The 27,757-nt window shown below is 41.5% G+C and overlaps 1 protein-coding gene across 4 annotated transcripts in view; it reads left to right on the top strand.

The window, feature by feature from the left end:
* ICA1 (islet cell autoantigen 1) overlaps positions 1–27,757 on the top strand; it is a 97,237-nt gene that overhangs the window by 43,470 nt on the left and 26,010 nt on the right. For 3 of the 4 annotated variants that reach the window (XM_006085014.3, XM_014452441.2, XM_023750758.1), the window contains 2 exons: positions 19,118–19,243; positions 20,244–20,342. In XM_006085014.3, coding sequence (XP_006085076.1) covers positions 19,118–19,243; positions 20,244–20,342 — 225 coding nt within the window. Of the gene's footprint in view, positions 1–9,441; positions 10,199–19,117; positions 19,244–20,243; positions 20,343–27,757 lie in introns of those variants that run through there. The other variant, XM_023750759.1, reaches the window with a different exon arrangement.

The following is a 27,757-nucleotide window of genomic DNA, read 5'->3' as shown; positions in this document are numbered from 1 at the left end:
ATGCTTCTTATATTTGTTTAATTTGCATTTATTATTGTTACCCTTGGATTGCACTGCATCTGCCTGTTCACACACATGGATCAAAGCTCAAAAGAGATTCACAGTAATGTAAAACTTGCATTTCTTTTGTTATGACTGAGATTCAATAATTTTTAATATGTTAAAGGCCTCTCATACTTTTTTTGTAAATTATCTCTGCATGTCTTTTTCCATGAGATTTTTTTATCTTATTCTCTCAATTTAAAAAATGTTTTTCATATATTAAGGATATTATTCCTTTATCTGCAATATATGTTGCAAATATTTTCTCTCAGTTTGTCAGTTATTGGATTTTATTTATGCTATTTTATTACACAAGTTTTTTTTATTTAATCAGATTTATCAATCACTTCTTTTATTGCATCTGAGTTTTGAGATATAATTAGAAATTATTTATGTATACTCAAATTAAAGAGAAATTCACCCATAATTTTTTTTAGTACTTGTATAGTTTTATTTTTTACAATTAGATTCCCCAGTTTACTAGTACTTAGAATTTATTTTTGTGCATGATGTGAGATATGGATCTAATTTTATCTTTGCCAAATGCCCAGTATTATTTGCTAAGTTGACTTTTTGACTAGTGGTTTGAGATACTGTATTTATCATAATGCTAAGGACCCATAAGTACTTGGGTTTATTTTTCTATTTTCCTATTTTCTATTTTATACCACTGATCTGAGCTCATTCATGTGCCAGTACCACACTGTTTTTAAAAGAAACTCTAGTAAACATGTCTACTAGGCTAGTTTCCCCCTTGCAATATTTCTTTTTTAGTGTTTTCCTGGCTATTTTTACGTGTTTATTTTTCCCACATGAAATTTACTATCACCTTGGCATTTCTATTGGGTTGTTTTAAATTATAAATTAACTTGGGGGATAACTAACATTTTTATTATGTGAGCATGACTTTCCAAAACCAAACAGAAAATATGGTCAAGTCTACTTTTATTTTTCAGGGATATTTTACAGTTCTCCTTATAAGGATTTTATATATTTCATGTTAAATTTATTCTTAAGTATTTGATCTTTTTATTACTATTATAAATGGAGTCTTCTCTACCTTTATATATTCTTTCATAGCCTGCTACTTTACTGAAACTTTTATTTTGATTTGGTTTTGCCATCAACTCTTTAGGTCTTTCTAGGTTCATGATTATATCATCTACAAATAGAAATGTGTTTTTTTTCTTTTTCCAATTCATATGTCTCTAATTGGTTTCTCTTGTCTACTTGCATTGGCTAACTTCTCTAGTACAATGTTGAATGGTAGCACAACAGTAGATAATTTTGCTTTGCTCTAACCTTAGTAGGAATATTGACTTTAAGACTAGGCCATGCTAGGATTAGTTGCCTACATGATATGGGTGGCAGTGTGGTGAAAAGGAGGTGAAATAAGGAAGGGATAATACTTTTTTCAGTATACTAGTTTGTACAGACCTGCCTTGAACTATATTAATATTTTACATAGCAAAAAAGAAATTAAATAAATAGAAATGTAAATTAATAAGACTCACGGGATGTTTAGGGGCTCTCAAATTGAATACAAACAAATTATATTTCAAATCAATAATGTAACCACACTGAAGAAGAAAGGGGGGAAGTGAACCCAAGTAGCTTTTGAGCCCAGTAATATGACTGTATGTTCTCAGGCAAAAAAACAACAACTGTAAAAAAAAATTTGAACTTAATAAACCTCCCTTTTTGCAGAAGCATAGATTAGCAATTCTGAAACCATTTTTTCTACTTTCTAGGATTGAGCAAGTAAATTGTGAATAATGATTGTCAGTTTTAGCACTTTGGGAGAAGGAAGCAACAATTATGGTAAAATAAAATAAAAATAAAAAAGAAAGAACCCTGTTATATTGGATTAAAATTGGAAATATAGGAATGAAGTCATGGGCTCTAGTACATACACATACATATATACTAGTATATATAAGGTGATATAGATATGCATGGATATAATATGAATATATGTATTGTGTGTATTGAGTGCATTTGTGCATATGCACACACATTTGTTTATGTGTATGTATAAACATTTCCCAGATCTGTCTTCTGAGACAGCCTTGTAGCAATTTCACCTTGGTAGCAATGAGTATACCTACAGCCACAATCTTGGTTTCTATACACCCATTCTCCACTAAAAGGAGAGAGGAATCCATGGGAAAAAATGGCTGAATTCAAGATCAAGGCAGGGAAAGAATTGCAACACCTTATTATGCCAAAAAGTAAGAAAGTGCTTAAAGAATGATTAGGGACATGTTGAATGATACAGGAACCAGCTTGAAGGGCCTCCCATTGGCCAAATCTGGGGTAATGTAATCATTAAAATAAATTACTGATTTAAAAAAATGATAGTAAATTTAACACTACTGAATAAAGTAAGTATCCATGAGCTACATTGATATAAACAAACAAGTAAACTAATAAATAAGAAAAAGGGAAAGCTTAATAGAAAGCTCACTAAATATAGAAGGAACAATGGAATTAGAAAACCAGCTTTGCACGCCACCATAGACATACTTGATACAGGCAAGGATCATCCATGAATGCTAAAAATAATCAAGTTTGAGACTAGGAAATTTACATTGCAAGCTACTTTTTATTTACAAAAGATAAAATAGTTACTCTAAGTGAAGAAACCTGACAAGCACCATCTTAACAAAAAAATGAGTTAACATTGCCATTCATGGGATTCAGCAGCAGCATGTGTTTCTTCATATGTTATGCAGAGAAAAAGCCAAAATCACTTTTGAGGTGTGCTGCCTGAGGTGTTTAACCTTTATCTAATCATGAGGGCACATAGGACAATCCAAAAATGTAGGACATACTGTAAAGACAGACCCAGGGACTGACGCAGATTAGAGGAGAGTGAAAATTAGGACAATTAAATGCAATGCATGGTTTTAGATTTCCCTTTTCTATAAAAGATATTCTCGGGAAATTGGTAAAATCTCAATAAGATTTTCTAGATATTTCAGTGTTAACTTCTGATTTCGATAATTACAGTGTTTATGCAAGAGGATTCCTCATTTTTAGGAAATATACATTGAAATATTTAGGAGTAAACATAATAGCCACAACTTACTTTTCAATCTTCTATAATAAAGAAGCATAACTTGATGTCCTTCTAGATGACCTTCTGGATGAAGCCACGGTGGCAGGGGCCATGCACGGATTTTGTGCATCGGGCCTCTAGTAGTCCATAAAAAAATAATGTGTGTTAATGTGTATTTAGAAAAAGACAAACATAGGAAATGTTGAAAGTTTGGGAATCTGGGTGTCCAGGAATATGACGGACTCTTGCAGATTTTCTGAAAGCCTGAAATTATGTTTGGTGACTTCATGGTTTGAATTTTAGAACCTTCCTTTAGATTCACAGGGGTGGGCAAACTTTTTGACTCGAGGGCCACAATGGGTTCTTAAACTGGACCGGAGGGCCGGAACAAAAGCATGGATGGAGTGTTTGTGTGAACTTATATAAATTCAAAGTAAACATCATTACATAAAAGGGTACGGTCTTTTTCTTTTTCATTAGTTTTATTCATTTCAGACGGCCGGATTCCGCCCGCGGGCCGTAGTTTGCCCACGGCTGCTTTAGAATCTTCAAATTAAGAAATTAAGCATTCAGTATATGACAGAATAGTACTGAAACCAGGTGACAGCAGTAGAAGTTTATATTATTTGACATGTACTGTATTTCCATTGTAACTATTGCGACAAAACTTACAACAGTGCATGAGTCTTGGCAAATTGAGTGAAACCTGGTCTGTGTCTTTCAGACGCAGTGACCTAAGCCTGGATGGTATGGGTTACATTAGGCACCAAGTTAGTGATTTCTGTCAGTCTGGTATAAGTTGGGGGGTGGGGTAGGGCAGATGGACAGCTCTGATCCTATTAGATTATTGGAATTTATTATGGGAGCTTACTGGAGTCAAACCACGGCTCCTCGCATCTGCTGACGGCTCTGTGTCTCTGGAATAAACAACTCTGATGTCCGTTTAGTCATCATCACACTGGAGCCACGTCCCTGAGGAACGCCGGCGCAGTAAAATTTTAGAAGCTCAATGTTTAACTTTCCAGAGCGTCTGTGCAAGACAAGGCAAGGTTCACAGAAGCCAACTCCCTCGTTCCCTCAACACTGAGCCCAGAAGGATTGAGGGGTTGCCCATGTCACTGTGAACTTTGCACCGTTGGATGCATAAACCTCACAAGCCCAGAATAGATTCTGTCCTGGATCCAAAAACCTACATTCTAATGATAACCTTAAGGGGGGTGAAACCTTTTCAAAGTCAGCATTAGTTCCTGCTCTGTCCCCCTGCGTGCGATTGAGTCGGGGTGAGTTGCTCTGAGCCTGGGAGAAGAAACGCATGGCCCCTGTAGGATTTTCTCAGACATCTGTAGGAAAGGACTAAATCCCAGTTCTGTTAGGGTTCAGAATCCTCCAGGGGGCACCAGAACATTCCAACGCAGTGGGCCACATGTCATTAAGTCCAGAAAGCCTAACTGAATTACCTTACTGTAATTGACTCGCCAACTGAAACTTTAGTTCCATTCACGTTCTTTTTTCCATGCATTTGCTCTGACAACATTTGTGAGCTGCTGGAATGTCTCTGCCTGTGAGGAGGCAGAGGAAGCGAAGAGATCATCTCTGGGATGAGCCCTTAGAAGCTGGAGCCCTGTCTCCCCCAGGGTGACTATGAAATGAAAGCTTTCAGCCCACTCCCAGAGTAAGGGTTTCCCAAACACTCCTAAGCTGGCTGGGCTGTGTGTGTGTTGGGGGTGGGGGGGGGGGTGGGTACTTGAGGAAACGGAGAATTCGTTTACTTTCTGAGCTTAATGCTGTGTCTAAGCCACCCTGTTATTATCATTATTACTAATAAACACAGTGAATGTCAGACAGGCCCTTCGTGGTGGATTTTTATATGAATTTTATGCAGAAGTCAGGTGTTGCCAAGTTACTGCATAATATGACTCAATTCTGGTCCAGGAGCACAAAATTCCAGCAGGCCTCCTGAGCCTGGCCCTCCAATTAGTGGCTACTTCATTATGAATAAAGAACCCTCATTACCGTGGGCCTTCAAGTGAAATAGGATCCCGACTACCTCTTGAAATCGGCCTTTCTAAGTACAGACAGTTCCCGACTTACAAACAATCCACTTAAGAACCACCAAGGCATTCAGAGGCTGCCTAGCCTCCTGCAGCTGCCTCCCGGGCCCCTTGCCCAGCCCCCCTGCCCAGCCCCCACCCCGCACTCCTGGTCTGCTCCTGGGAGTTCTGCCCTCCCTCCTGCAGAGCCAGCTGCCCACCTGCCCCCCAGACTGCGGGCTCAGAGCTAGGGGTTCATGAGGCCTCAGAGCTACCGCTGGGTTTATAGTTGAGCTCAGCTATGGGGTAAATAGGCTTTTGTGGCCTGGCCTGGGAACCGAACCACCATTTTAAAAAAAAAGAAGAAAAAACCTGTCTCCATGGGAAAATGTATTCTGCATTCCCAACGCCAGCCAACAAACGTTAGAATGACTGTGGGCTGACTCCATGCTCCTAGCAGGGCGAAGAGGAGAAAGGATGGCCCCTGGGTTCTGGGTTCCCAGCCCTACTCTAGCACTAACCCCACCCCCCCCACCCCACCCCTACCATGGGCCTTAGCAAGCCCTGTAACCTCCCTGGGTCTCACAGTATCTGTAAAACAATAGGATTGAACTAAGTGAATTATAAGCCGCCTTCTAGTATAATGAGTCCAGTTGATCAAAGCTCTACCCTCTTTTCATTCATTTATTCATTCATTCATTCATTCACAGGCATTTTAATCAGGGCACCTGCTTTGTGCCAGGCTCTAGGCTCAGGGTTGGGGATATAGTCAAATACTGCAGATCCCAGCTCTGGGGAGTGGGGGAGAGGGGGCGGCTCAGTGTTTAGTAGGGAGATAGATAACTAAGCAAATGCTTGTAACACAAGTACAGTGATTGCGATGAGCGCTGGGTGTTGCAAAGCTCAGGAGGGTGGCATCTAAGGCAGATGAAGACTTCCTGTCTCGGTTTCTGTTTGAATTCTCTCCTCTCCCCGGTTCTCAAGGCTGGTTCCCTGGGAAGCGTGGCCTCTGCATCTGCCATCTAAGAGTTCCGCCCAGTCCCGTGGCCTCTCTGGGGGAGTCTTGCCCTCTTCCTTGCATCACTGAGAGATGGAATGCAGGGGATGTTCCTGCCAAAACCATAGTCTGATTCCCTTGAGTGCTGCCCTGAATGCTGCCTTCTTCCATGCCCTGGGAAGCCACAGCCTAGATCGATCTCTCTCTCTCTCTCTCTCTCTCTCTCTCTCTCTCTCTCTCTCTTCAGGCCTTCCCTGCCCTGGCACCTCTTGAATTGCCAGCAGCTGTGGTAATTCCCACATTAAAAACATCTTCTCACCCCCCAGATGGTTCTAAAGGCCCAGCCACCCCCACTCTCCTGTATTTATAATCCCGGAACATCTACCAAAAATCCCTGCCAGGCTCCCAGCCTTACCCCATACTCACTACTGAAAAGAATAGCAATAAAGGTGATTCCAAAAGGTCCTCTCCCATTTGGAAGGTGATGCAGTGGCTCAGGTTTGAGTCTTAAGTCTGTGGCTTGGTGTCTGACATTCATAAGTATGTCTTTGTGAAGGTTCCTGGGCAAGGAAGTGACCACGGTTGAGTGGTTTTGGGGGAAGATCACATTGGCAGCTCTGTGCAGGCTGCTCGGGCAGGGAAAGGAGGGAGCAGGGGAGAGATTTCCAGAGGAAAATGATGAGACTTAGAAACCAAATAGATGTGTCATTATATGTTAGGGAGTTGTGACTGTTTTCTATATTCTTGGATGTGAATACCTATTCCTCAAAAGTAGTATAAGAATTAAGTATTCTGTTTATTTTGCATCTCTGAAAACAGTTTTGACTAAGATAACTGGAAATAATGCCTCAAAACCTGTGTGTGCGTGTGTGTGTGTGTGTGTGTGTGTGTGTGTGTGTGTGTGTTTCATGTAAATAACAAAACACCCAGGACCGTTTTAGGTTAATAAAGCTCCATCAAGTTCTGTTAGATGTCTTGAGTATAAGAACCCCCCTGACAACATGGTGAATTCAGTCTCTGCAGTGAGACTCCCCCAGGACCTGCTTGGGGCTCCGTGCTTTATAGCAGGACAAACTTGGGCAGGTCTCTTAACTCCTCTGAGCCTCAGTGTCTTCATCAGAAAAATGGGTATCATAATATTAATTGCATTAGCTTCATAAGATTCGTATGAGGATTCAATCTGTAATATCAGTAAAGTGCTTAAAACAGAGATTGGTCCATATAAAGCACAACACCAACATTCATTGTTGCCCAGTTGTAGGTGCTCATTAAATAAAAGAGATGCAAATAAAATAGCCTATTCGTTATATCAAGATATTGAATGGCTTGTCTTCTCTATCTGGAGAGATCCTTACTGAAATAAGAATTCAGTTCTAACTAGTTGTCATGTTTCCCCATACCAGTGGCACATGGGGACCCAGGCACATGTATATAACAGAGCCCATCAAACTGAACACCTAGGTCTGGAAGTGCATTCATGATACTTACACCCTGAGCCACTTCTTCTCTTGACCTCCTTTTGTTTGTTGATGTAGGCTGTAAATATTAGCTTCGGGTTCAACTTCTCTCTGTTTTTGTCTGACATATTTAATTGGTTTCGGGAAATATCTCTCTCACTCATACCCTCCTCTCCATCCTTGTAGCAGCCTACACAGTGCTGCCATAGTCATCTTCCCAAGTACCTACACACCCTGGTCACATCCCTGTTCAGGATCTTTAGCAGCTCCTCGTGACTTAGAACACAGAGCCCTCCACCTGTCCTTGGATACCCTTCAGGGCACAAATCCAGCCCACTCTCCATCCCTCTTCCCAGTACTCATTCCCCACAGCCTGTTCTCCAGGGGGACCATGCATGGTCTCCTCTAAATCTGTTGTACTGACTTAACTACTAGTATTTTTTAATATATATATATATGATTTATTTTTATATATATAAAAAATATATATATTTCAGAGAGGAAGGGGGAGAGAGAGAGAGAGAGAGAGAGAGAGAGAGAGAGAGAGGGAGAAACATCAATGATGAGAATCATTGATCGGCTGCCTCCTACACGCCCCCCACTAGGGTCAAACCCACAACCTGGGCATGTGCCCTGACCAGAATCGAATCGTGACCACCTGGTCCATAGGTCCATGCTCAACTACTGAGCCACGCAGGCCCGGGCTCTGACTTAACTATTAATACTGCTCTTTTCACTTGCAAAGTGCCCCTGTTTAGACAATAAAGCATATGCTCACCCCTCTGTTATCCCATTAGCCAAACTCTGTATCCCATGATTCCCGTCCTCCTCCCTATGTTCCTTTCATCTGGAATGTGCCTTCTTTGGTCTGTGGTTCTCCAGAAGCTTCCTGTTTTTTTTCAAAACCAATTCATATGTGGCTTCCTCCACGCTTTCAGCCTCCCAGGACACTTTTTACACCGCTTTTTGCCACCTAACACTTTCTACTCTGTATCATGATTATTCGCCTGCTAATGTAGCTCATCTTCCAGACTAAGGTCCTTGAAGAAGGAAGCCATGTCTGATTAACACAGTGCTTCCTACAGCATCACCTAACACAGGGTCTCCCATGCCTGGGAATCACAGCTGTCCATTACCGAGGGCTTACTGTGCACCCAGCATTGGGTGCATGACGTATCTATACACTATAGACCTCATCTGTATATATTTCCTCCTTTAATCCTAACAATAGTCCTGAAAGGTACAGTGTCTCTGTTTACTAACTTGGAAATTAAGACTTAGATTAAAGCACTCATTCCAGGTCACGGAGACAGTAAATCTAAGTGCAAATATTTGAACCCACATTACTCTGACTCAAAGAGCATGTCCTTAACCTTTCCACTCCAGGAGGCTGATCTCAAACTTGGCATGTGATATAATTACTTGGAGGGCTTGTTAAAACATATTGTTGAGCCCTATCCTACTTTCTGATTCAGATCTGGGGTGGGGCCCGGGAATTACGTTTCTAAGAAGCTCCCAGGTGATGCTGACGTTGCTGGTCCGGGAAGCACATTTTGAGAACCACTGCATAAGCATCATTACTGATCAGTGAATAAATGGATGGATGACAGATCATTGGATTTAAAGTTCCATAAGTCTGCTCTTCATGTTATACATTAGGCACATTCATATATTCAGTTATCATTCTTAAAAGATCAGGGTAAAAATTGAGTTTTATCCTAAATATCAGTTGTCACTGTCTCATAGTATTGCTTAAGTTTGAATTTGAGCTGACTTTTCCTATTTTTTTAACCAAAGAAAAAATTATTTTATCTTTTTCCTTTTCACTTTCTTTCATATCTTAAAAACGGTTAGTTCAAAATAATGTTAAAGGTAGTTTATAGCTTTCTCCCCTCTCCGAGGGGATACTCCTGGCTATATATTTAACACACAATAGGTATTTAATCCTCAGGAGGTTGTTAGGTTTCATTTCAAGGTATGAATTTCTCTCCAAACTTAAATGTATTCTCAAGGGATTATTTGTGAGCAACCCAAGAAGAGAGAAAGCTATCTTGTGATTTTCATATTGTGATACATTCCCTAAGGAGCATGATTAAAGCAAATTTCCTTTTTTTCTGCTCTATTTCCCCTCTTAACAAAACAAGCCATGATATGAATTCAGCTATTATTGCAGAGTAAAGAGCGGAACCCCTTCGCTGTTGAGCACGTTTCACCTAATAGAGAACAAGTACAGCTGCGGCCAAGGGCAGCGCGCCCGCCCTTCCTGCTCTCCTCTCGGAGCCTGGAAATGGCCTTGATGCATGTCCATAGTTTAGAGCCCCATATTATTCTATAGAAACAGGGTGAGCTGAGTGTTACCCATAGGAAAGCAAGCACTGCAGGACGTTTCTAAGCACTTGTGTCCAGCACGGCTGGCCACACGTTTACCAGTTCAGAAGGCACAGTGATCCGGATCTTGCTGTGGACGTTGAAAGCCCATTGATGTAGAAGATGCTGGCAAATTAACTCGCTGTTTTTATTTCATCAGTAAGATAAACGTCTTAATGGAATCTAAGAAGTAACTTTCTGTGTTAGTGATAATACACAGAAAAATAAATGTCTGTAAATCCTATCCTGTTTCGGTTCATTCTTAGGGTGTTTTCCAAGTACTATGTTATTTTCTGTTATTTTTGCCCGTATCTCATCTTCCCGGCAATTTGAAATTTCTCTGAGGTGGGGACCATGCCTTATTCATCATTGTTAAATGTTTCGATCCCATGTGACCCTCACCCCCCACCCTACCGAGGCATAATTGACCTGCATTGGGCTAAATACAGGACCTTCACGTAAGTCCCAATGAGCGCATTAGGTAATTTAACATTCAGCTCATCTTCTAGGTAGTTTTAAGTATATTTATATTTGGTTTGCATTTGGGTTGTGTTCTTTTTACCTCTAAGGTAATGGGAATGCTAGTAATGCCTTACATTTATTTTTTTAATGTTTTTTATTGAATTTATTGGGGTTACATTTCTTAACTAAGGACTGAAAATTAAATTTAACCAAATGGCTAAAATTAAACGGACTGACAATCACAACTGTTAGTGAGAATATGGAGCAACTGAAATTACATTGCTGGTAGGAGCGTAAACTGATGGAACTACTTTAGAAAACTGGCATTATCTACTAAAAATAATGTACTTCTGGGCCAATACCCAAGGATAATGAGTGTTCATGTAAAACTCATGTATAAGAATGTTCATAGCAATGTTATTCAGAAGAGCCACAAAGTGAAACCAAACCAAATACCCATCAACAGTTGTATTGATAATTAATTGTGTTATTGTTCATTCAATAGGATGCTATACAGCAATGAAAAAGAATTACCTATTACTACATTGCAATAATATGGCTGAATCTCAAGAGCATGGTGTTGAAAGAAATCAGTCATCACAGAGTATATAGCATATGATTTCCTTTACATGAGATTCATAATCAGCCAACTGGAATATATGGTGATTGAGGTCAGAATATTGAGTATTGGTTCTGTTTTTGAGGAGATACTAGTATGACCGGGAGTGGAACACAAAAGAGTCTGTTGGAGTACTGAAAATGTTCTACATATTGATTTGGGTGATTATTGTACATATTTTACATATACATATTTTAATGTTATGGAGCTCATTTTAATGTACTTTATTGTAAGTTATTACCTTGTTAAACAGTTTTTTAAAATAACTAAAACTAAGTAGTTTAAGGAGAGAAAGAGAGGAATAGAGGCACAGAGCATATATGAAAGAAATCACAGACTAAAATGATTCTTAGTGACACAATTATTTAGAAGCACTTTAAAAAGAAAAGGACCATTATAATGAGAGGTGCTTTTTCTGTTTATGTACATATCCAGCTTTCTACTTTCTTCACCATTTCAAGCATACATTTCCAGCCCTAAATATCAAGAAATTTCTTCTTTGTAAAAATATAAAAAATGACTTTCTCCTTTTTCAAGGAAAGTATTATTCACATTTGGAAGCTAGTTTGGGGAACTTGGGCTGAGAGCACTAGAAGTTCCCCAGAGTCAGCTAGGACTTCTAAATTCTAAGGATCAAATGCCAAAGAATTTTCCAGCAGTTTCACTGTTTTCACCCCAACACGCCTTGCTTCTGTACAACATTTCTTTAAAAATTCAGTAGCTGCCGAGACCGGTTTGGCTCAGTGGATAGAGCTTCAGCCTGCAGACTGAAGGGTCCCAGGTTCGATTCCGGTCAAGGGCAGGTACCTGGGTTGCGGGCACATCCCCAGTAGGAGATGTGCAGGAGGCAGCTGATCGATGTTTCTCTCTCATCGATGTTTCTAACTCTCTATCTCTCTCCCTTCCTCTCTGTAAAAAATCAATAAAATATATTAAAAAAAAATTCAGTAGCATTAAAATGAATTTCTGAACATGTTAGTAATCATCAGATATTATTGATAGCATTCTTCTTGATGATCAAAGTAGTAATGGAAGTAGATCTTTGGATAGCTGACAATTGTCTACGGCACTGTTAGACTTGAACCTTCTTCCAACATTATATCGAGTATCTTGTCATTGAACTAGCCTCTTCTTTAAGCCATCCCTATATTAGGGAGAATGGTCTAGGTTAGGCTGTGGTACAGAGAGACACTCAAAATTCCATCATTCCATGGCTTAAACTAATAGAAGCTTTGCTTTATTGTGTTTCTGCTCATGAAATAGTCCTGGGCAGATGTTCAGGTTGGTGGAATGGCTCTCCTCCAAGATGTCATTCAGAGACCCGGGCTGACAGCATCTTTGCAATCCTTAGCTCTGCCTCCCAGCGTTCCTAGCTGTGGACATCCCAGTCGTCCCCAAAGGAAACAGGGCTTGCTGAAGCCTGTGTGAAAGGCTTTATGGGCCAAGCCTGCAAATACTGCGTGTTACTTGTGCTCACATTCCACTGGAGAGAACTTTGTCCGGTGGCCACACCTATTTTCAGGGGAGTCTGGAAAATATAGAAAGGCCAATGAATGTTAATGGACAGCGAGCAGCCTCAGCCACAAGAACACTTGCTCATCATCCCCAAAATCTGAAATGTTCTGAGGCCTCTAATGACAAAGGGAATCATCACTGGCACCAAACTTGAATGGATTGGGTGTGTGCAGAGAACACATATGCACATTTTCCAGAACAGCCTATTAGAGCAAATTGGAATGAAGTGATTTTCAGCAGGAAAGAGCAGAGATGCTATAGAAATATATGGAATCTCAACACAGGCCATGTTTTAAAGACTCAGACTAATGGGAAATTGAAGGAGCTGGGCCGGCTTCCTTCTTGGCGTACAATTACTGTGGCAGTGTCTTCTAAAAAGAAGAGACCACACCAAGCAACAGAATGTCAGTCACCAGACTATGAAAGTGGGGGCTACAGACCCGACACTTGTGATGCTGTATGTTACTGTGTACCAGGTTAAAAGCTTTTTATTTGGCTTGCATTTTTAGCTCCTACTATCAGTTTGGGTGTGGGTTTTTGTTTTAGACAAGAGGAGATTTGTTACCTACATCTGCCTGGAGAATGCAGAAGTCAATTAAAGTAAGTGAACATTCAATGTGATAAGTGTCACATGAGATAATAAGGGCATATGTTACAGTGCTATAGGCACCCAAAGGAGGAACATCTGAAAGTCAGATTTGAGGATTGAAACATGCTTTATTTATTTATTGGGGGGGGGAGGAGAGAGAGAGAGAAAGAGAAAGAGAGAGAAGAGAGGAAAGAGAGAGAGAGAGGAGAGAGAAAATGAACCATCAATTTTACTGTTCCACTTATTTATGCATTCATTGGTTGTTTCTTGTATGTGCCCTTACTGGGGATCGAACCCACAACCTTGGCATATCAGGAGGATGCTCTAACCAACTGAGCTACCCAGCAGGACTGAAATGTGCTTCCTAGAAGAGCCGGCACAAGCTGAATTTTGAACGGCCAACAAAGGAGAATAAGGACATCAATGGGAACAACATGTGAAAAGAAAAGGATAAAACTCCTTGATGAGTTGGGAGATTGCACTGAGAGAAAAGAGTGAGTTGGAAGATTTGCTGGAGAGAAGAATGAGAGAGAGAAAGAAGCCAACGATGAAAGTAGAGAAGTGGGCCAGGGCCAGATCCTGAAGGGTGTGTGCCCAGATTACAGAGTCTGGATTTACTCTGGATGTTCTGGGCAACCAGTGAAGGTGTTGTTCTGGCATCAGTCTTTTCAGATACTTCCTAACTCCCAGCTCCACTACGCTGTGCAACTCCAGGTCAGCAACATGGATCCGTAAAGGGAAAGGCCTGATCTTTTCCCCCACTCACTCTATTCAGGACCCACTGCAGAATAAATCAACACAACTCCTCAAACAGGATCATTTTCAGCAAATCAGTTCACCTGTTAACTTATGAGTTGGTTTGTGCATGTGAGTTAGATTACTTACACCGAATGGCCACTGATAAGCATAATAAAAATATACTGTAATATAAAGCCTGAGCAGGCATAGATTAGGCAGCCAAGAGACATAAGCAAATTCACCAGCCTTGCACGTGTCACATAGACATGAATAAATGATCAAAAAGAGTAATAACAAAAGGAATGACACCTTTTTAAAACCACAATAAAATAGGAGAAATACCAATGGGATAAAATGATAGTATTGTCATCTTGGACACTCTCCTGAAATGTGTGCTTCCCAGATTAGAGAGAAATTGATAAAGCTGGGTGTCCTGGGCTCGGTCTTGTGACCCTAGTTAATATTTCCACTAATGACCTAAAGAGGAAGTGAACCCAGTCGGTTAAATCTTCTGACAGAATTGCCTTACGTTAACAGAAAAAAATAATTTACCAGCTGAGCAAACATTAAGAATGCTGGGGAAGTGCGGTAGCTAGCTAAATTAATCTGAAGTGTATCTGCGTATTATAAAGTACATGGTTATGAATAATTTTAACAGTACTTATTTCAACTTGCCAAGGGCTTGAAAACAGAAGACCTTGAACTCGGATTTTACATGAATGGATGCATTATTGCATAGTGAGTCATGTATTATATTTTAAAACAAGAAGCCAGAATCAGAAATTTAACATATTAGAAATATTTTTATGTAATGAAAAAGAGTAGTAGGCAAGCCCCTGACACGCCCCCATTTGGGGTAGTACACAGTCAATCTTACCAGTTTGACATTTGCTACAACTGGGAAAGCAAAACGAGTCAGTGAAATGTGGGTGGACTTTCACATCCTGCCCCTCCCCTGCCAGTCAAATTAGCTTGGGCAAGTTACCTAATGGTTCTGAAGCCCGGTTTCCTTCTCTGTGAAACAGAAACAAAAGTGTGGTGTGGGAGTGTTGTGAGCATCAAATGAGGGTCTGTGCATGTACGTGGTACACCTACTCGGTAAGTGGTGGTGGTGTTGGTGAGGAAGAGGGACAGTGTCTGGGAAAGTCTGACCGCCGTTGGGCACACAGCACGCTGTGCTCTGTCCAAGAGCAGAGTTACGGCCTCGGTGTTCACTCTTCTGGTACCCTCTCCTTCTTCATTCAGTGTTTTGCATACCCGCTACCTGGAGGCATGTAGCCTTGGCCTTGGTGAAATTGAATAGTGAGCGTTCACCCTTATGCAGCTTATAGTCACGGGCAGCTGGGCAGACATGGGAGCTGGTAGCACTTAGGATAGTTTGTGTCAGAAGGGTGATGGCCACGTGCATGGACTGCAGAGAGGAAGAGATGCTAACTCAGCTGAGGAGCATTACAGAAAAAGGTTCTCGGAAGAGAAAACCTTTGAGTGGAAACTTTAAAGGTGAGTAAGAGTTACCGTGTAGACACTAAAGGGAGCTCTTTCCAGGCAGAGGAAATGTGCAGCAATGCAGAGGTGGGCTTGCTCTGGTTTGGCTGGAGAATGGCAGCTCAGTGTGCCCAGAGCGTATGGTGCCTGCGGAGGGATGTGGGAGAGGAGGCGGATGGGCCACAGGCAGGCAGGGTTTTGGTGGGGAGTGTATATTTTAGACAAGAGGAGACAACATCCAACCTGGGCCAGATCTTGACATTTCTACTTAACTGCTATCTGGTTTTAGGCAAATCATTTTGTACCTGAGTTTTCTCCTCTATAAAAATGAAACAGTGGTGAACCATTGCTCGCTTTAAATGTTTACTCTTTTTCCTCTCCTCACCCAACTTGGAACACGTGATTAAGTGAAATAAAGCAGAGTGAAAACTCTCTTCTCCGGAAACTCAAAAGAGAGTGGTCCGCGGTGTGGGCCCCACTTCTCCTGACTCATTGCTGAGAGAATTATTTGACTAAGGTATCCATCCACTACAGTGTTTTATACATTCCTAGAAAATTACCCTGAGGCATTGGTGTGCTCCACTGTCCTAGGTGACTTTTGCACTCATGGCCAGAAAACATGTTACAGACCAGAGTTCTGAAGAGCAGGGTAGGGAGGAAACGTGGATTGCTTTCATTATCTAAAAATGAGCATCTGAATAAGGGTTGCAATGGCATGTTTGTATAAATGGGTTGAGATTATATCCCCACACCACAGTGAGTGATCATTTCTAACTGAAAATAAGATCCTCTGCCTTCCGGGCTTAAAGGCTTCCAATGTTTTTCCACTGCTTCTAAAATAAAACCTAAAATCCTGAGCATGTCTACAAGACCCCTGTTCCAGGATGTGCCCCAACCCACCTCTCTTGTCTCATCTCATACCACCCTTCTGCTTTCTCTCTGCAACCCAACTACACTGGCCTTCTGTGACCTGCCGTCTTGCCCTCCACCCCAGGGCCTTTGCACATGCTTCTCTCTCTCTGCTAAAGTACTCTCTCTCTCTTTGCTCAGTTAATCATGCTCAGTCCTTCAGAAGAGAGCTTATGCACTGCTTCTTTGGAGAACGTCTTCTCAGTCAGATTCCTTGGTAAATCATTCTCACGTGGGACTGTGTGGCTTTCCTTCTGAGCACCTCACTCAGTTTGTTGTTATGCCCTCACTGGTGTGAAAATGCCCACTGAACTTTCAGTTCTGTGAGGACAGAGACCACCTCCATTTTACTCACTGCTACCCGCATGTGCAAAATCAATATTTGAATGAATGGTTTGAGAGAGGAAGACAGAGCCTTTTCCTGGAAGAAAATGTAATAAACGTAAGATTGCAGTTTTTCTTTATTGCATTTATAAAGGAAAGAAAACACGAAAAATACAAAACTGCTCTCAAATTATTTGGTTGTCGAGTAATATGAAGAAGACCTTTCTCACTGGCCAGGGAAGCCAGATTGAGCCAAGAGGATGAATAGCTTTGGCTTCACCATAGTTCAAGTTGCGGCTACGAGGTAGAATTTCAGGTTAGGAGGAATAAGTACAGAGGAGGGCCCTGTCGTTTTGAGACATTGCTCCTTTATCTGGTAAATTGCATTTCTGCAGCCTGGGGAAAGCAGGGTCGTAAAGAGGGTCTAATATGCGCGATCATTTCCTGGAACTTGGAGAATCAGAGGAGGAAGGTGGAGCAACAGAAATAAAATTAAGAAATAAACAAAGGGGACATTTATTTGACTGAAGACATTTTAAAGGACCTTGAAAAACAGAGGAGCTCCACAAGATGTTTATGTAATCGAATGTAATTTATCTGGGATTGAAAGGAATAATAAGCAAAACAGTTTTCACTTAAGTGCATGTGGAGGCATATGAAATTAGAGTCTCGAAGGTGGCCTGGGCCTGCCTGTGTCCTTGGTGCTCTGTCCTCGGGCTGCAGACGGGAAACGTGTTTCGGAGAGCAGGCATGGAGCACAAAATTGTAAATGAACTTGACCGTAATCAAAATGCCCCACAGTGCAACATCCTCTTTGTTTGGCAGGGAAAGGGCTCACCATTTGGGAACTCAGCAGTGCATTAAGTATTTTAATAATCATTGTTGACACACAAAGCATATGGCCTTTCAGAATTCACTGGGTCAAGTGTTGAAGTCTTCTTCTAGGTTTCAAACATTACTTTACAGAAATTCAAACACCACTCAATTAGGGCACATTTCAAAGCATCGTAATTCCCGAGCTTTGTGTCAGAAGCAATGTTTTCTCCTAGGATAAAAGAATATCTCCGAGTAACCAATTCTGTGAATGTAAAGGAAAAAACATAAATCACATCCCACAAAAATATTCATTTACCTTTTGAAATGGCCTGGAAAATGTCTTCATTCAGTCACCTAATATGTATTCAGCACTTACTTTGTACCAGGTGGCCAGATGCTGATCATATAATGGTGATGGAGGTAGACATTGTCCTTGCCCCCAGGATCTGTCTCCTGTGAGAAAGAGCTATTATTATGCCCAACTTGCAGTTTCCTACCTGGAAACTGCCTCTGCATGAATTAGCTGAGATAAATTAATATCTGGCTGTCTTTCCCTGGTTAAAATATGATGCGGTGATGCCTCAGATTGGAGGAAAGGGGTATTTCGATGTCATCATTCTTAATGTAGCTGCATTACATTTTAAAACCGTCAATTTTGTCATCAAATCACATATGGAACTAGAGGCCCAATGCACGACATTTTTGCAAGGGGCTTGGCCCTCGCAGCCCCGGCTTCGTCCGGAAGGTTGTCTGGAAGGTCGTTCTGCTGTTCCGCCGTTCAGTCGATTTGCATATTATGCTTTTATTATTATAACATGTAGAATAGATATTTCTGAATCTTTTCCTGACCTTCACTCTGTCCCTGGATTACTAGATGGCTCAGGGATGGATGGAGGATTCCTTGTGTATATACTCAATTAAAAAGATCTGAGCCCTGGGCAGGTGGTTCAGTTGGGTGAAGTATGGAGTACACCAACATGTTGCGGGTTCCATCCCAGGTCAGGGTGCATACTGGAGACTGCCGGTCGATGTGTCTTTCTCACATCGATGTTTCTCTCTTTCTCCTTCCCTCTTTTTCTCTCCCCCTCCTCTCTCTCTAAATTAAATAAAACATATCTTTGGGTGATATTAAAATTTTTTTGAAAAGTTTATTAGTGGAGATTGTTTTTCAGTCTGTATCACAGTTCCCCTTTGCAGTACCCTAAATTGGATTTTGGAACAAAAAAGGACATAAGTTGGTTAAAAAAAATAATGTCTGTTGTTAATAGGATTGTATCAATATTAATTTCTTTTTTAAAAACAAATGTAGCATGTTATATAAGATGTTAACATTCAGGGAAGCCAGCTTCAAAGATCTTTAGGAATCCAATGGGGCAAAGGTTCCCCCATAGGCTACCCTGTGTGTTTCTGGACTTTCCCCCACTGTGGTCAGTTTGCAAATGGCTTGAGAGGAGAGGATTTTTAATAATCGAATGAAAAATATAATTAGGATGGTGATTTTGCTATGCAGTCATAATATCCAGTACTGTCGTTCTGGTCCTTTGGAGGCAAAGAATGGGTGTTGTAGGGTCTTCTTGCCTGCCTGGAATTTTCAAAGGTGTTTTCTTATATGAAAGAGATAAGCCCACTATTGGTCTTTTCTAATGGGGAAATTTTAGCTACTTAAGAGTTTGATTAGTTCAAAGTGGTTCCTTTTACTCTCACAGGTACAAGCACAAGTCCGCCTTGCCAAAAAAAGCTTTGACAAATTGAAGATGGACGTGTGTCAAAAAGTGGATCTTCTCGGAGCGAGCAGATGCAATCTCTTGTCTCATATGCTAGCAACATACCAGGTAACAAAGTGATGTCTGTTACAGTGAACCAAGAATGTTATGAGATTTAGAAAGCAGAAAGAGGATATTTGAGCTACAAGTATGGTTTGGGCATTATGAAGTTCTGAATGCCTTTCTCATAATTTACTTCCTACATCTCTCCCTTCTAGTAGACAACAGTTTAATCCAACCAAATATTGGCTATTCCCTGTACAAGCACCATAATTCCCCACTTCCCTGCATTGGCATAGGTGGTGATTCCCACCTGAGTGCCCTGCCCCCCTCCATTGGTGCCCTTCAAATCCCACTCTGTGTGATGTACTGGACTGTGTCATATCCTTCAGAAAGCCTCCTGTGAACCCAGCACCGAGCCTGTCCTTCTCATGGCACGATCGCTTGCCCCTCAGGCTGTCATCATTTCATGCCCTTGGTTGCCTCCCACTAACCTCGGGTTAGCGCTGTGTGCCCATCAACAGTACCATGAGCACCAACCGAGTGTGGGAGGCCACCCTCTAGTGTTATTGGGAATATAAGAAATAATAAGACCAGATTCTCTGTCCCCAAAGATTTAGGAAGGAAGGGAGAGAGTAAAATCTGACTCTATTTTCTATACCTCGAGGACAGCACAGGGTATGCTAAGTAAAATAAGTTCTATAAAATCTGACCGGTGTTTGAAGAGGGAGAAATTGAATCAGTTGAGGGATCAGAAAAGTATAGTTAACGGTTAGTGCTGGGTTTTGGAGGTGGATCTGGACTAAGTACAGAGAGAATGGAGAGGAGAATGTCCCGGGTGGCAGAGCACATAAGCCACCAGCGTCAGTGTGTTTAGGGGAACAGGCGGGCACTGAGATTGGCTGAAATACAGGGTTTAATTGGGGCCGTAATGGGAAAGGAGTCTGCGGAGATGGGTTGGAATCATATTTTGGAGGACCTTGACAGCCACAGGTGGCACATTTCTCTGGGGCCCATGACTAGAACTGGGCATTCAAAACTTTAATGGTTTTACTGTCTTTCTTTACAGACCACTCTGCTTCATTTTTGGGAGAAAACTTCTCACACTATGGCAGCCATCCATGAGAGCTTCAGAGGTTATCAGCCATATGAATTCACTACATTGAAGGTATGAAAGCTCTCAGAGAGGCCATTAGAAAATCCTATGAACAGCCTCTTTATTCTAACAGACTCCAAAAGCAAAGTGAGAATTATGCCCCCAGCAGAGACTTTTCTAACAGACCCCAAAAGCAAAGTGAGAATTATGCCCCCAGCAGAGACTTTTTTAAAAGAAATCCTCATCCAGAGAGCAAGAGAGAGAGAGAAAAACAGAAACATCAATGTGAGAGAGAAACATGAATCAGTTACCGCCCATATGTGCCCCAACCCGGGATCAAACCTCAACCTAGGTATGTACCTTAACCAAGAATTGAACCTACAACCTTTTGGTATATGGGCTTATGCTTCAACCGACTGAGACACCCAGCCAGGGCCCCCAGCGGAGTCTTTTTACTGCATCAGTATTCAAAGCCAGAACAATCCAAATACACAGGTTGAACCTTGAGGGGTACATGTTACTGGGAGATGAATTGTGGTGAACTCCAACCTGAGGCTGGATCCTGCTCCTTTCAAATGCTAGTTTGACATGGCTAAAGGGAAGCATGTACAAGTCTAGTACACTGTTAGTTTTTAATTATTAAATTCAGAAATGCTCACTTGAGAAAGTATTTTTTCTCCCTTACTTCTGGCAAATAACGTTTTATTCTGTGAGTACCATCCAGTGTAGAAGTGGATTTTATCATAAGACTGTAGTAATATTCTCTAATTGAAAAAGCAACATCAAACACAGTGATTTCTCAACTCAAGAGGGATACATGCACAGGTCTGGTTCCCAGTTTCGCAGCTGAGTGTGGCATCGTTTTGCTCTCTTAGTGGTTGCTGAGGGTGAGTGCATGGCAAGATAAGAAAATGATTTGGGTTCCACACGGATTTGAAGAATGGTGAGCGAACACTGGGTTGCCAGGTCTTATCCTTAAAAAGAAAGTACCAGGAAAGAACTAGTTCAAGTTCACCTTGACATTGCCTTCTTTCTGATCTTTCAGGCAATTTGTGTCTCATCATCTTTCTTATTAACAAACATTAAAAAGCTATTTTCCCCCAGTAAACACGTCTTTGATTTAAGATGTTTGTAAATGTCATTGCAACTACAAAAATACTAAGACAGAAACCCTTTAAGTCCCTGGCCCTTTAAAGGAAAGTCCCAAGAGGAACCCAAGACAGTCTACTCACCTTGTGATGTACCTGACCTGACACCAGACAGGACCCCAGCCATGGGGTTGGCTCCTCACAATCCCTTTGTCAGCGGGTCGCTTGCTCACTAACAGGCTGCATGAATGGAGTCAGAATGTGCCTTTTCTTCTGTCAGCTGGACTATGAGCACTTGAGGAGAGGGACCTTTCATTTTTCACACAGCCTTCCTCAGCACATCGCAGTGTTGCCCCTCTGCGTAAGGACTGAAGCAGTTAACCCGACCAAGGCCTATTGATTAAAATTAGAAAAAGAAAAGAGAGGAGCATAGTTATAAAGAATAAAGTGACAATAAATACATACCTATCAATAACACTTTACATGTAAATGGCTTAAATGGTCCAATCAAAAGACATGGGGTATTTGAATGGATAGGAAACGAAGACCCTTACATATGATGTCTACAAGAGACCCACCTCAGCACAAAAGACTCACACAGACTAAAAGTAAAAGGGCAGAAGATCTTTTCTGCAAATGGAAATGAATATAAAAAGTTGGGTAGCAATTCCTTTATCCGACCAAAACAGACTTTGAAACAAAGACCATAATAAGAGACAAAGAAGGACACTACATAATGATAAAGGGAGCAATCCAACAAGAGGATATAATCCTTGTAAACATTTATGCACGCAACATAGGAGCACAAAATATATAAAGCAAATCCTGATGGACATAAAGGGAGAGGTCAACAGTAATGCAGTCATAGTAGGGGATTTTAACACCACATTGACGTCAATGGCTAGATCTTCAGACAGAAAATCAATAAGGAGCCAGCAGCCTTAAATGACACACTAGATAAGATGGATTTAATTGATAGCTTTAGATTGATTAAAATTAGTACAACTCACCCTATTTATATTTCTTACACAGGCCTGAGCAGAATCCTATGGATTATTCTTTGATAAAGCAGAGAGGGCATGAATGTACATCAGATTTTATTTTATGCTACATACAACTTCAGAGGTTGTCTTTTGAAAGACAATTGTACATAACACAAATCAGCCAGGTAGACGAAAAAGTGATGCCTACCCCAAATACGACTTAAAAGAAGCTCAGGTGTGAGTTAATTGCATATAAAGTACGATATAAGATTGAATTTGTGCCACAAGAATGGAAGAATCCTTCTGTGTTTCCCTGGCCTCCTGTGCAGAGGGAAATATGGCTCCTGAATTTTTGCCACGATATTTAATTCTGCTGAGAGGATCAAGCTGATTTTGTTAGAGGACTTCTGGGCAGGGAATTTAGTGAAAGTTTGATGGCAATGGTTCAGGACATAATTGCAAATATTTTGGGCAGATGACTCTCCATTGCCTTTCACATCCCCGGAGCCTTCCTTAAGTTATGGGTTAAGTACCAGTTTATAGTTTACTTGTAATACAAACTCAGTAGCAGTAATACATCTGTTAAGGTGTAATATGATTATGGTAATATCAAGAATGTTAAGTGTCCAGAAACCAACCAAATAAACTATGTTTTTATTACCTCTCTTGAATGCTGTTCATCTAGACTCTCAAGCTAATGGCTAATTATTTTTATATGGATTCAAACCTGTATAATAGAATCCTGTTATTCCACAGCCCATTGTTGCATAACAGAGGTCCGTGCATTTCCTATTGTGTGCCATGAAACGTGAAAATGAAAACCATCAGTACCTTCTGTATCGCCACCAAGCCTGAGGATATTACCTGACTTACCAACTCCCTTGCACTACTAACATATTTTTTAAACACATGCCTTATAGTTAGATTTTGATTTGATCAAGTCATCTTTTAATGTATGTAATTTTCTTCTGAAGGGCACTGTATTTCCATAATGGATACTTTGACATTTAAATAGATATTTTCACGATTTATTTGTTCTCTGGATTTACCTAAGTGAATAGTCCCTTACATGCCTTTTGGGTCTCTGGCTAGAAAGAAAACATTGTCTTTGGAGAGGTTTGCCAGGCTCGGTTAATGAAAAGCGACCCATTTGTTTTCTTTGCTGCAGGGTGTATTCTGAGTGTGTTGATAATTGTGCCACCGCAGCTGTATTTCCTGACTGTTAGTTTTATGCTTGATGAAGGATGATAATTAATGTGTTAAACACTCAGTGCATCCTGTTTGGAGGGAAGAGTCTTTTGCTGCAGAATTGCAGGGATGTAACTCATGCCCCAGAAGTTCGTTTTATTGCTAATGAGCCTTTCTCTAGAAAATAGGTATAGTTCTTTTTCAAAATCATCTTATTATACAAGTGAATTGAAAAATGTCACTGTTTTGACATTTTATAAATATTTTGTGGTAATGGTGTGTGTGGGGGGGGGGAGAGAAAGAGAGAGAAAGAGAGAGAACTGCTTTTACTCGGGCCTGGTGTGATTCTTTTGGCTCTACTTTTTGTGACATAGTCTTTTCATTTTAATTTATGATTTTTCGTAGAATTTTAACTTCATGGCAAATTTAGCATTGAAATTCAATATTATAAAATGTTCTGATCTAATCATTTTAACAGCTCAAATTTAAAGTAGAGAGACTATTTTTAAGTGATTTCCAATAAAAGAAGCAGTGCTGTAATCTCATATTTTCAAACAATAAATATTTATTGACTCATTAAGATGCTACAAAGCATATGCATTTTGCATGCATTATCATTTATGTGCTAATTTTATACCGATTCTGAGTCATCTGGAAATGTCTCTCACATGGTAGAAATTACCAAGTCATAGGGACAGGGGCAGAATGTTCCTAGCCTGTCTTGAAAGCACTGTCCCTTTTGTAGAGAAAGTGATTTAGACTTAGAGTTTAAAGCATTATTGCAAAAACTAAATGAAATGCTGTCTGTAGGAAAGCAGTACCATCTTCAGTTACCAACCCTCAGATGTGGTCATGTTTGCCTCATCCTTCCTGGATGTCGTGTGCTTGCAAATGTCCCCATGAATCCAGAACAGACATCGTGTGGGGGCCGCTGGGACATCAGAAGTCAAGTGGCTTTTCTCCGGAAATTCTAAAATCCTGTTTGTGTCCGTGGCCTTGTGGTCCTTATGTGGCATGCTGGCAAGCGGTTGAGTTCAATGTCTGCAGGAGGAGTGAGCACGGGACCCTTTGAAGAAGCAGCACTCGTTCAGAGCTGGCAGAAGAGAAGGCATGTCCTCTGCACTTGTATTTGCAAGGAGACCAGAGTGGCCGTATTTAATGAAAATGCCTGGTAGCTGAGTGTCTGCCTGTGATGTGCCCATTCCAGTGTTTTGGAAGGATAGCCAGGTTTTTTATTTGGACACAGGGAGCCAGCAGACCTGGCTTTAAATGCAGTGTGTCACTTTCCAGTTGTGTGGTGGTGGTGTTTGCAGTAACGGTGTCAGCCATGGTGGTGGCACCAGCAGCCCCAGCGGGGGTAATAGGGATGGGTTATCAGGAATGCTGTAATCACAAGCATGTCAAACTCGCGGCCCATGGGTCACATGCCTTCTTTATTTGACCCCTGTTAGCCTTTGAGTTTGACATGCTTGCTGTAATGGGTCCAGAAGGCAGCCACTGGCAGTATCGTATCGATGCAGAAGTGCTTGGTTGAGGTTGCCAGGTTCCGTAGCCCAGCTTAAGTTACTTTCTTACTCATCATCTTCACCCTGGGTGATTGGCATCGCAGTGAGTTTCACAGGCAAGGCTGTGAATGGCAGTGGGATAGGAGGCATCTCAGGCCTCGCCCAGGTAACCCAACCCACTCCTTCCCCGACTCCCAAGATGCTCCGGCAGCTCCTTCCCAACCCTCTCCTTCAGCCCTGCAGGCCAGTCTGGGCTCATCTAATACCCACGGGGATAGGAGAGAGGAGAGGGGAGGGCAGGCCTGCAAATAAGAAAGGAAGGAGAGCTCCCACCCCAGCAGCAGGGCTCATTCTAAAAATGCAGTTGGGCTTTGCAACTGGCTCTTGGTGTGTGCCAGATTTCGAACTCTGAGGAAACCTGAATGTGAAAACCTAACTCTGAGCATGTTCAAAAATAACCACTGAAACAGATGTGCCACTGTTCCCTCCTCTCTCTCCTGGGGTCTAAGACGTAGCGCTGTCATGTGGAACATCATTCCGGAGACCAGAATGCTTTTAGCTTTCACAATTCAGAAATCATCTTCTTCTAAATTTTGTTTTTCTCAGATTCGTATGCCTAACAGCCTTCTTCCACCCACCTCCACATTTCTCAGTTAATCACTTGAGCATTTACCGACAAGCCACATGGCTCTGTAGTTACTTGCTTTGAAAATAAAGCCATAATAGTTTTTATGAAAATTGGGTAAATATCTCTGCAATGCTGTTTTCGTTGCCAGTCCCAACATGGCAATTACTCATGGCCGGCATCCAGGAGATCCTTTCAGACTTTCAAGTTTTTGCTCAGTGTCATTACTTTACACAGCATTTAGCAGAGCGATTTTTTTTCTTACCCAAGCTGCTCCGGGCCAGCTCATTGCAAACAGCAAACTGGGATGCATCCAGGTCACTGGGAGAGAAGTGGTTAGAGGAGTTGACCACGTCCACCGCTGACATCTGAGGTGGGCAAGCCAGAGTCATCGTTCATCCAGCTGGTCATTGTTCATCCAGCCCCTATGGTGACTGATGTTTGTCCTTCTGGGCAGCTGGTCCCTCAGGTTCTCCTCACAGTTGGAGTCCTTCTCCATCCCCTCCTCTTCTCATTCCCTAAGTCTTCGTCAAGGGGAAAGGAAAAACATCATTGTGTGTGTGGGTGGTTCCTTTATGCCAAGCACTCTGCTACGGGTGAGGTGTGTCTGTCATGCTGTGCGTGACTCTAATGTACCAAGGTTGGGATTCTAGTTAATTATACTGGTAGGTTCGGCATTGGCATGTAGAAAGTGAAGTGCATATGTTATAGTTAACCCTCAAAATAACCTTGGGAAGATGGGTATCCTCATGGTGTTTACATGTTTCGAAGCTCAGAAAGGTCTAGTAATTTGCCCAAGGCCACACGTCCAGGATGTGGGAGGTCTGGGACAGGCATGCGCTCTGCCATATGGCATTTCTTCCAGGTGGCACTTCTGGCCATGAGGCAGGAGAGCAGAAGAAAGCAGAAGCGCCACCTTTAAAAGGTACAGATGGAAGGCCCTGGCCAGGTAGCTCAGTTGGTCAGAGCATCCTCCCGATCCATCAAGGTTATGTGATCAATTCCTGTCAGAAACAACCAATGAATGCATAAATAAGCAGAATAACAAATTGATGTTTCTCTCCCTTCCCCCCTCTCTCTAATCAATAAATAAAAATATTTTTAAAGATACAGCTGCAACCTTCTAATTAAAAATAACACTTTGAAGTGTTTGCTTGTAGGCGAAAGCCTCTTTTACTTGCCAGTCCCTCAGATACGTGGGAACCTATGGTCTTTCCTTTAGAGTTTGGAAAGAGACCAGAGTGGCTGTATTTGTAAAGACACCAGAGTGGCTCTAGATCTCCTTGGCACTTCATATGAAAAGGGAGTTCAGTAAATGTTCTTGGCTTGGCTATTTAATACTATTTCTTAACCCATCGTAGAATTTGAAAGACCTGGATTCAGATATTGCTTCTACCTGTTAGTGGTTGAATGGCCTTAAGCACATTACTTCACCTCTCTGAGTCTTCGTTTTCATATTGGGAAACCAGGAAAACACTGTTTATCCGGGTTTTGTGAGATGTGTAAATCATGCAGTGCAGTACCTGACACAGGATGAATCCTTATGACATCTAATTTCTTTTAGATTTTTAAGTCATTGAAAAGAAAGCACATTTTGAATGCTTCCCATGAGTTTGGTACTGTGTGGAAGCATTATCGCAGTTCATCCTCACAATGTCCCAGGAAGAGTGGACTTGAGATTAGTCCCATTGTTCTGATGGGTAAACAGAGGCCCCAAGAGGGGAGACCATTTTCCATGTCACAGAACTGCATAATCCACTTCCAAAGTCCGTCTCTTTCCAGGACACGGTGATGCCTTCCCAGTACCAGTTTTCCTTCTTATGTTAAAGAATGAGATTATATAATTTACAATTGTGTTTCTTTTTCTCTCATTTTACTCTTTAATCTTTTGTTCTATGGCACAACTCGAGAGTACCTTCTGGTCCTAGATTGATAGTGCTCCGTATATAGTGTCTTCATAAATGTATAACTTTATAACTGCACGGGTGGGGAGGACACGGGCTTCATGTCGACGAATTGCGCGGCTCGTGCACATCATGTCCTCTGCCTTTGGTTCCTCATGTGCTACCAATTATATGAACACAAACACACACACACA

The sequence above is a fragment of the Myotis lucifugus genome, unplaced genomic scaffold (genome assembly GCF_000147115.1).
Source record: "Myotis lucifugus unplaced genomic scaffold, Myoluc2.0 scaffold_15, whole genome shotgun sequence".
NCBI lineage: Eukaryota > Metazoa > Chordata > Mammalia > Chiroptera > Vespertilionidae > Myotis > Myotis lucifugus.
Note: the sequence above shows the minus strand (reverse complement) of the source record. Positions and strands in the feature narration are given on the sequence as shown.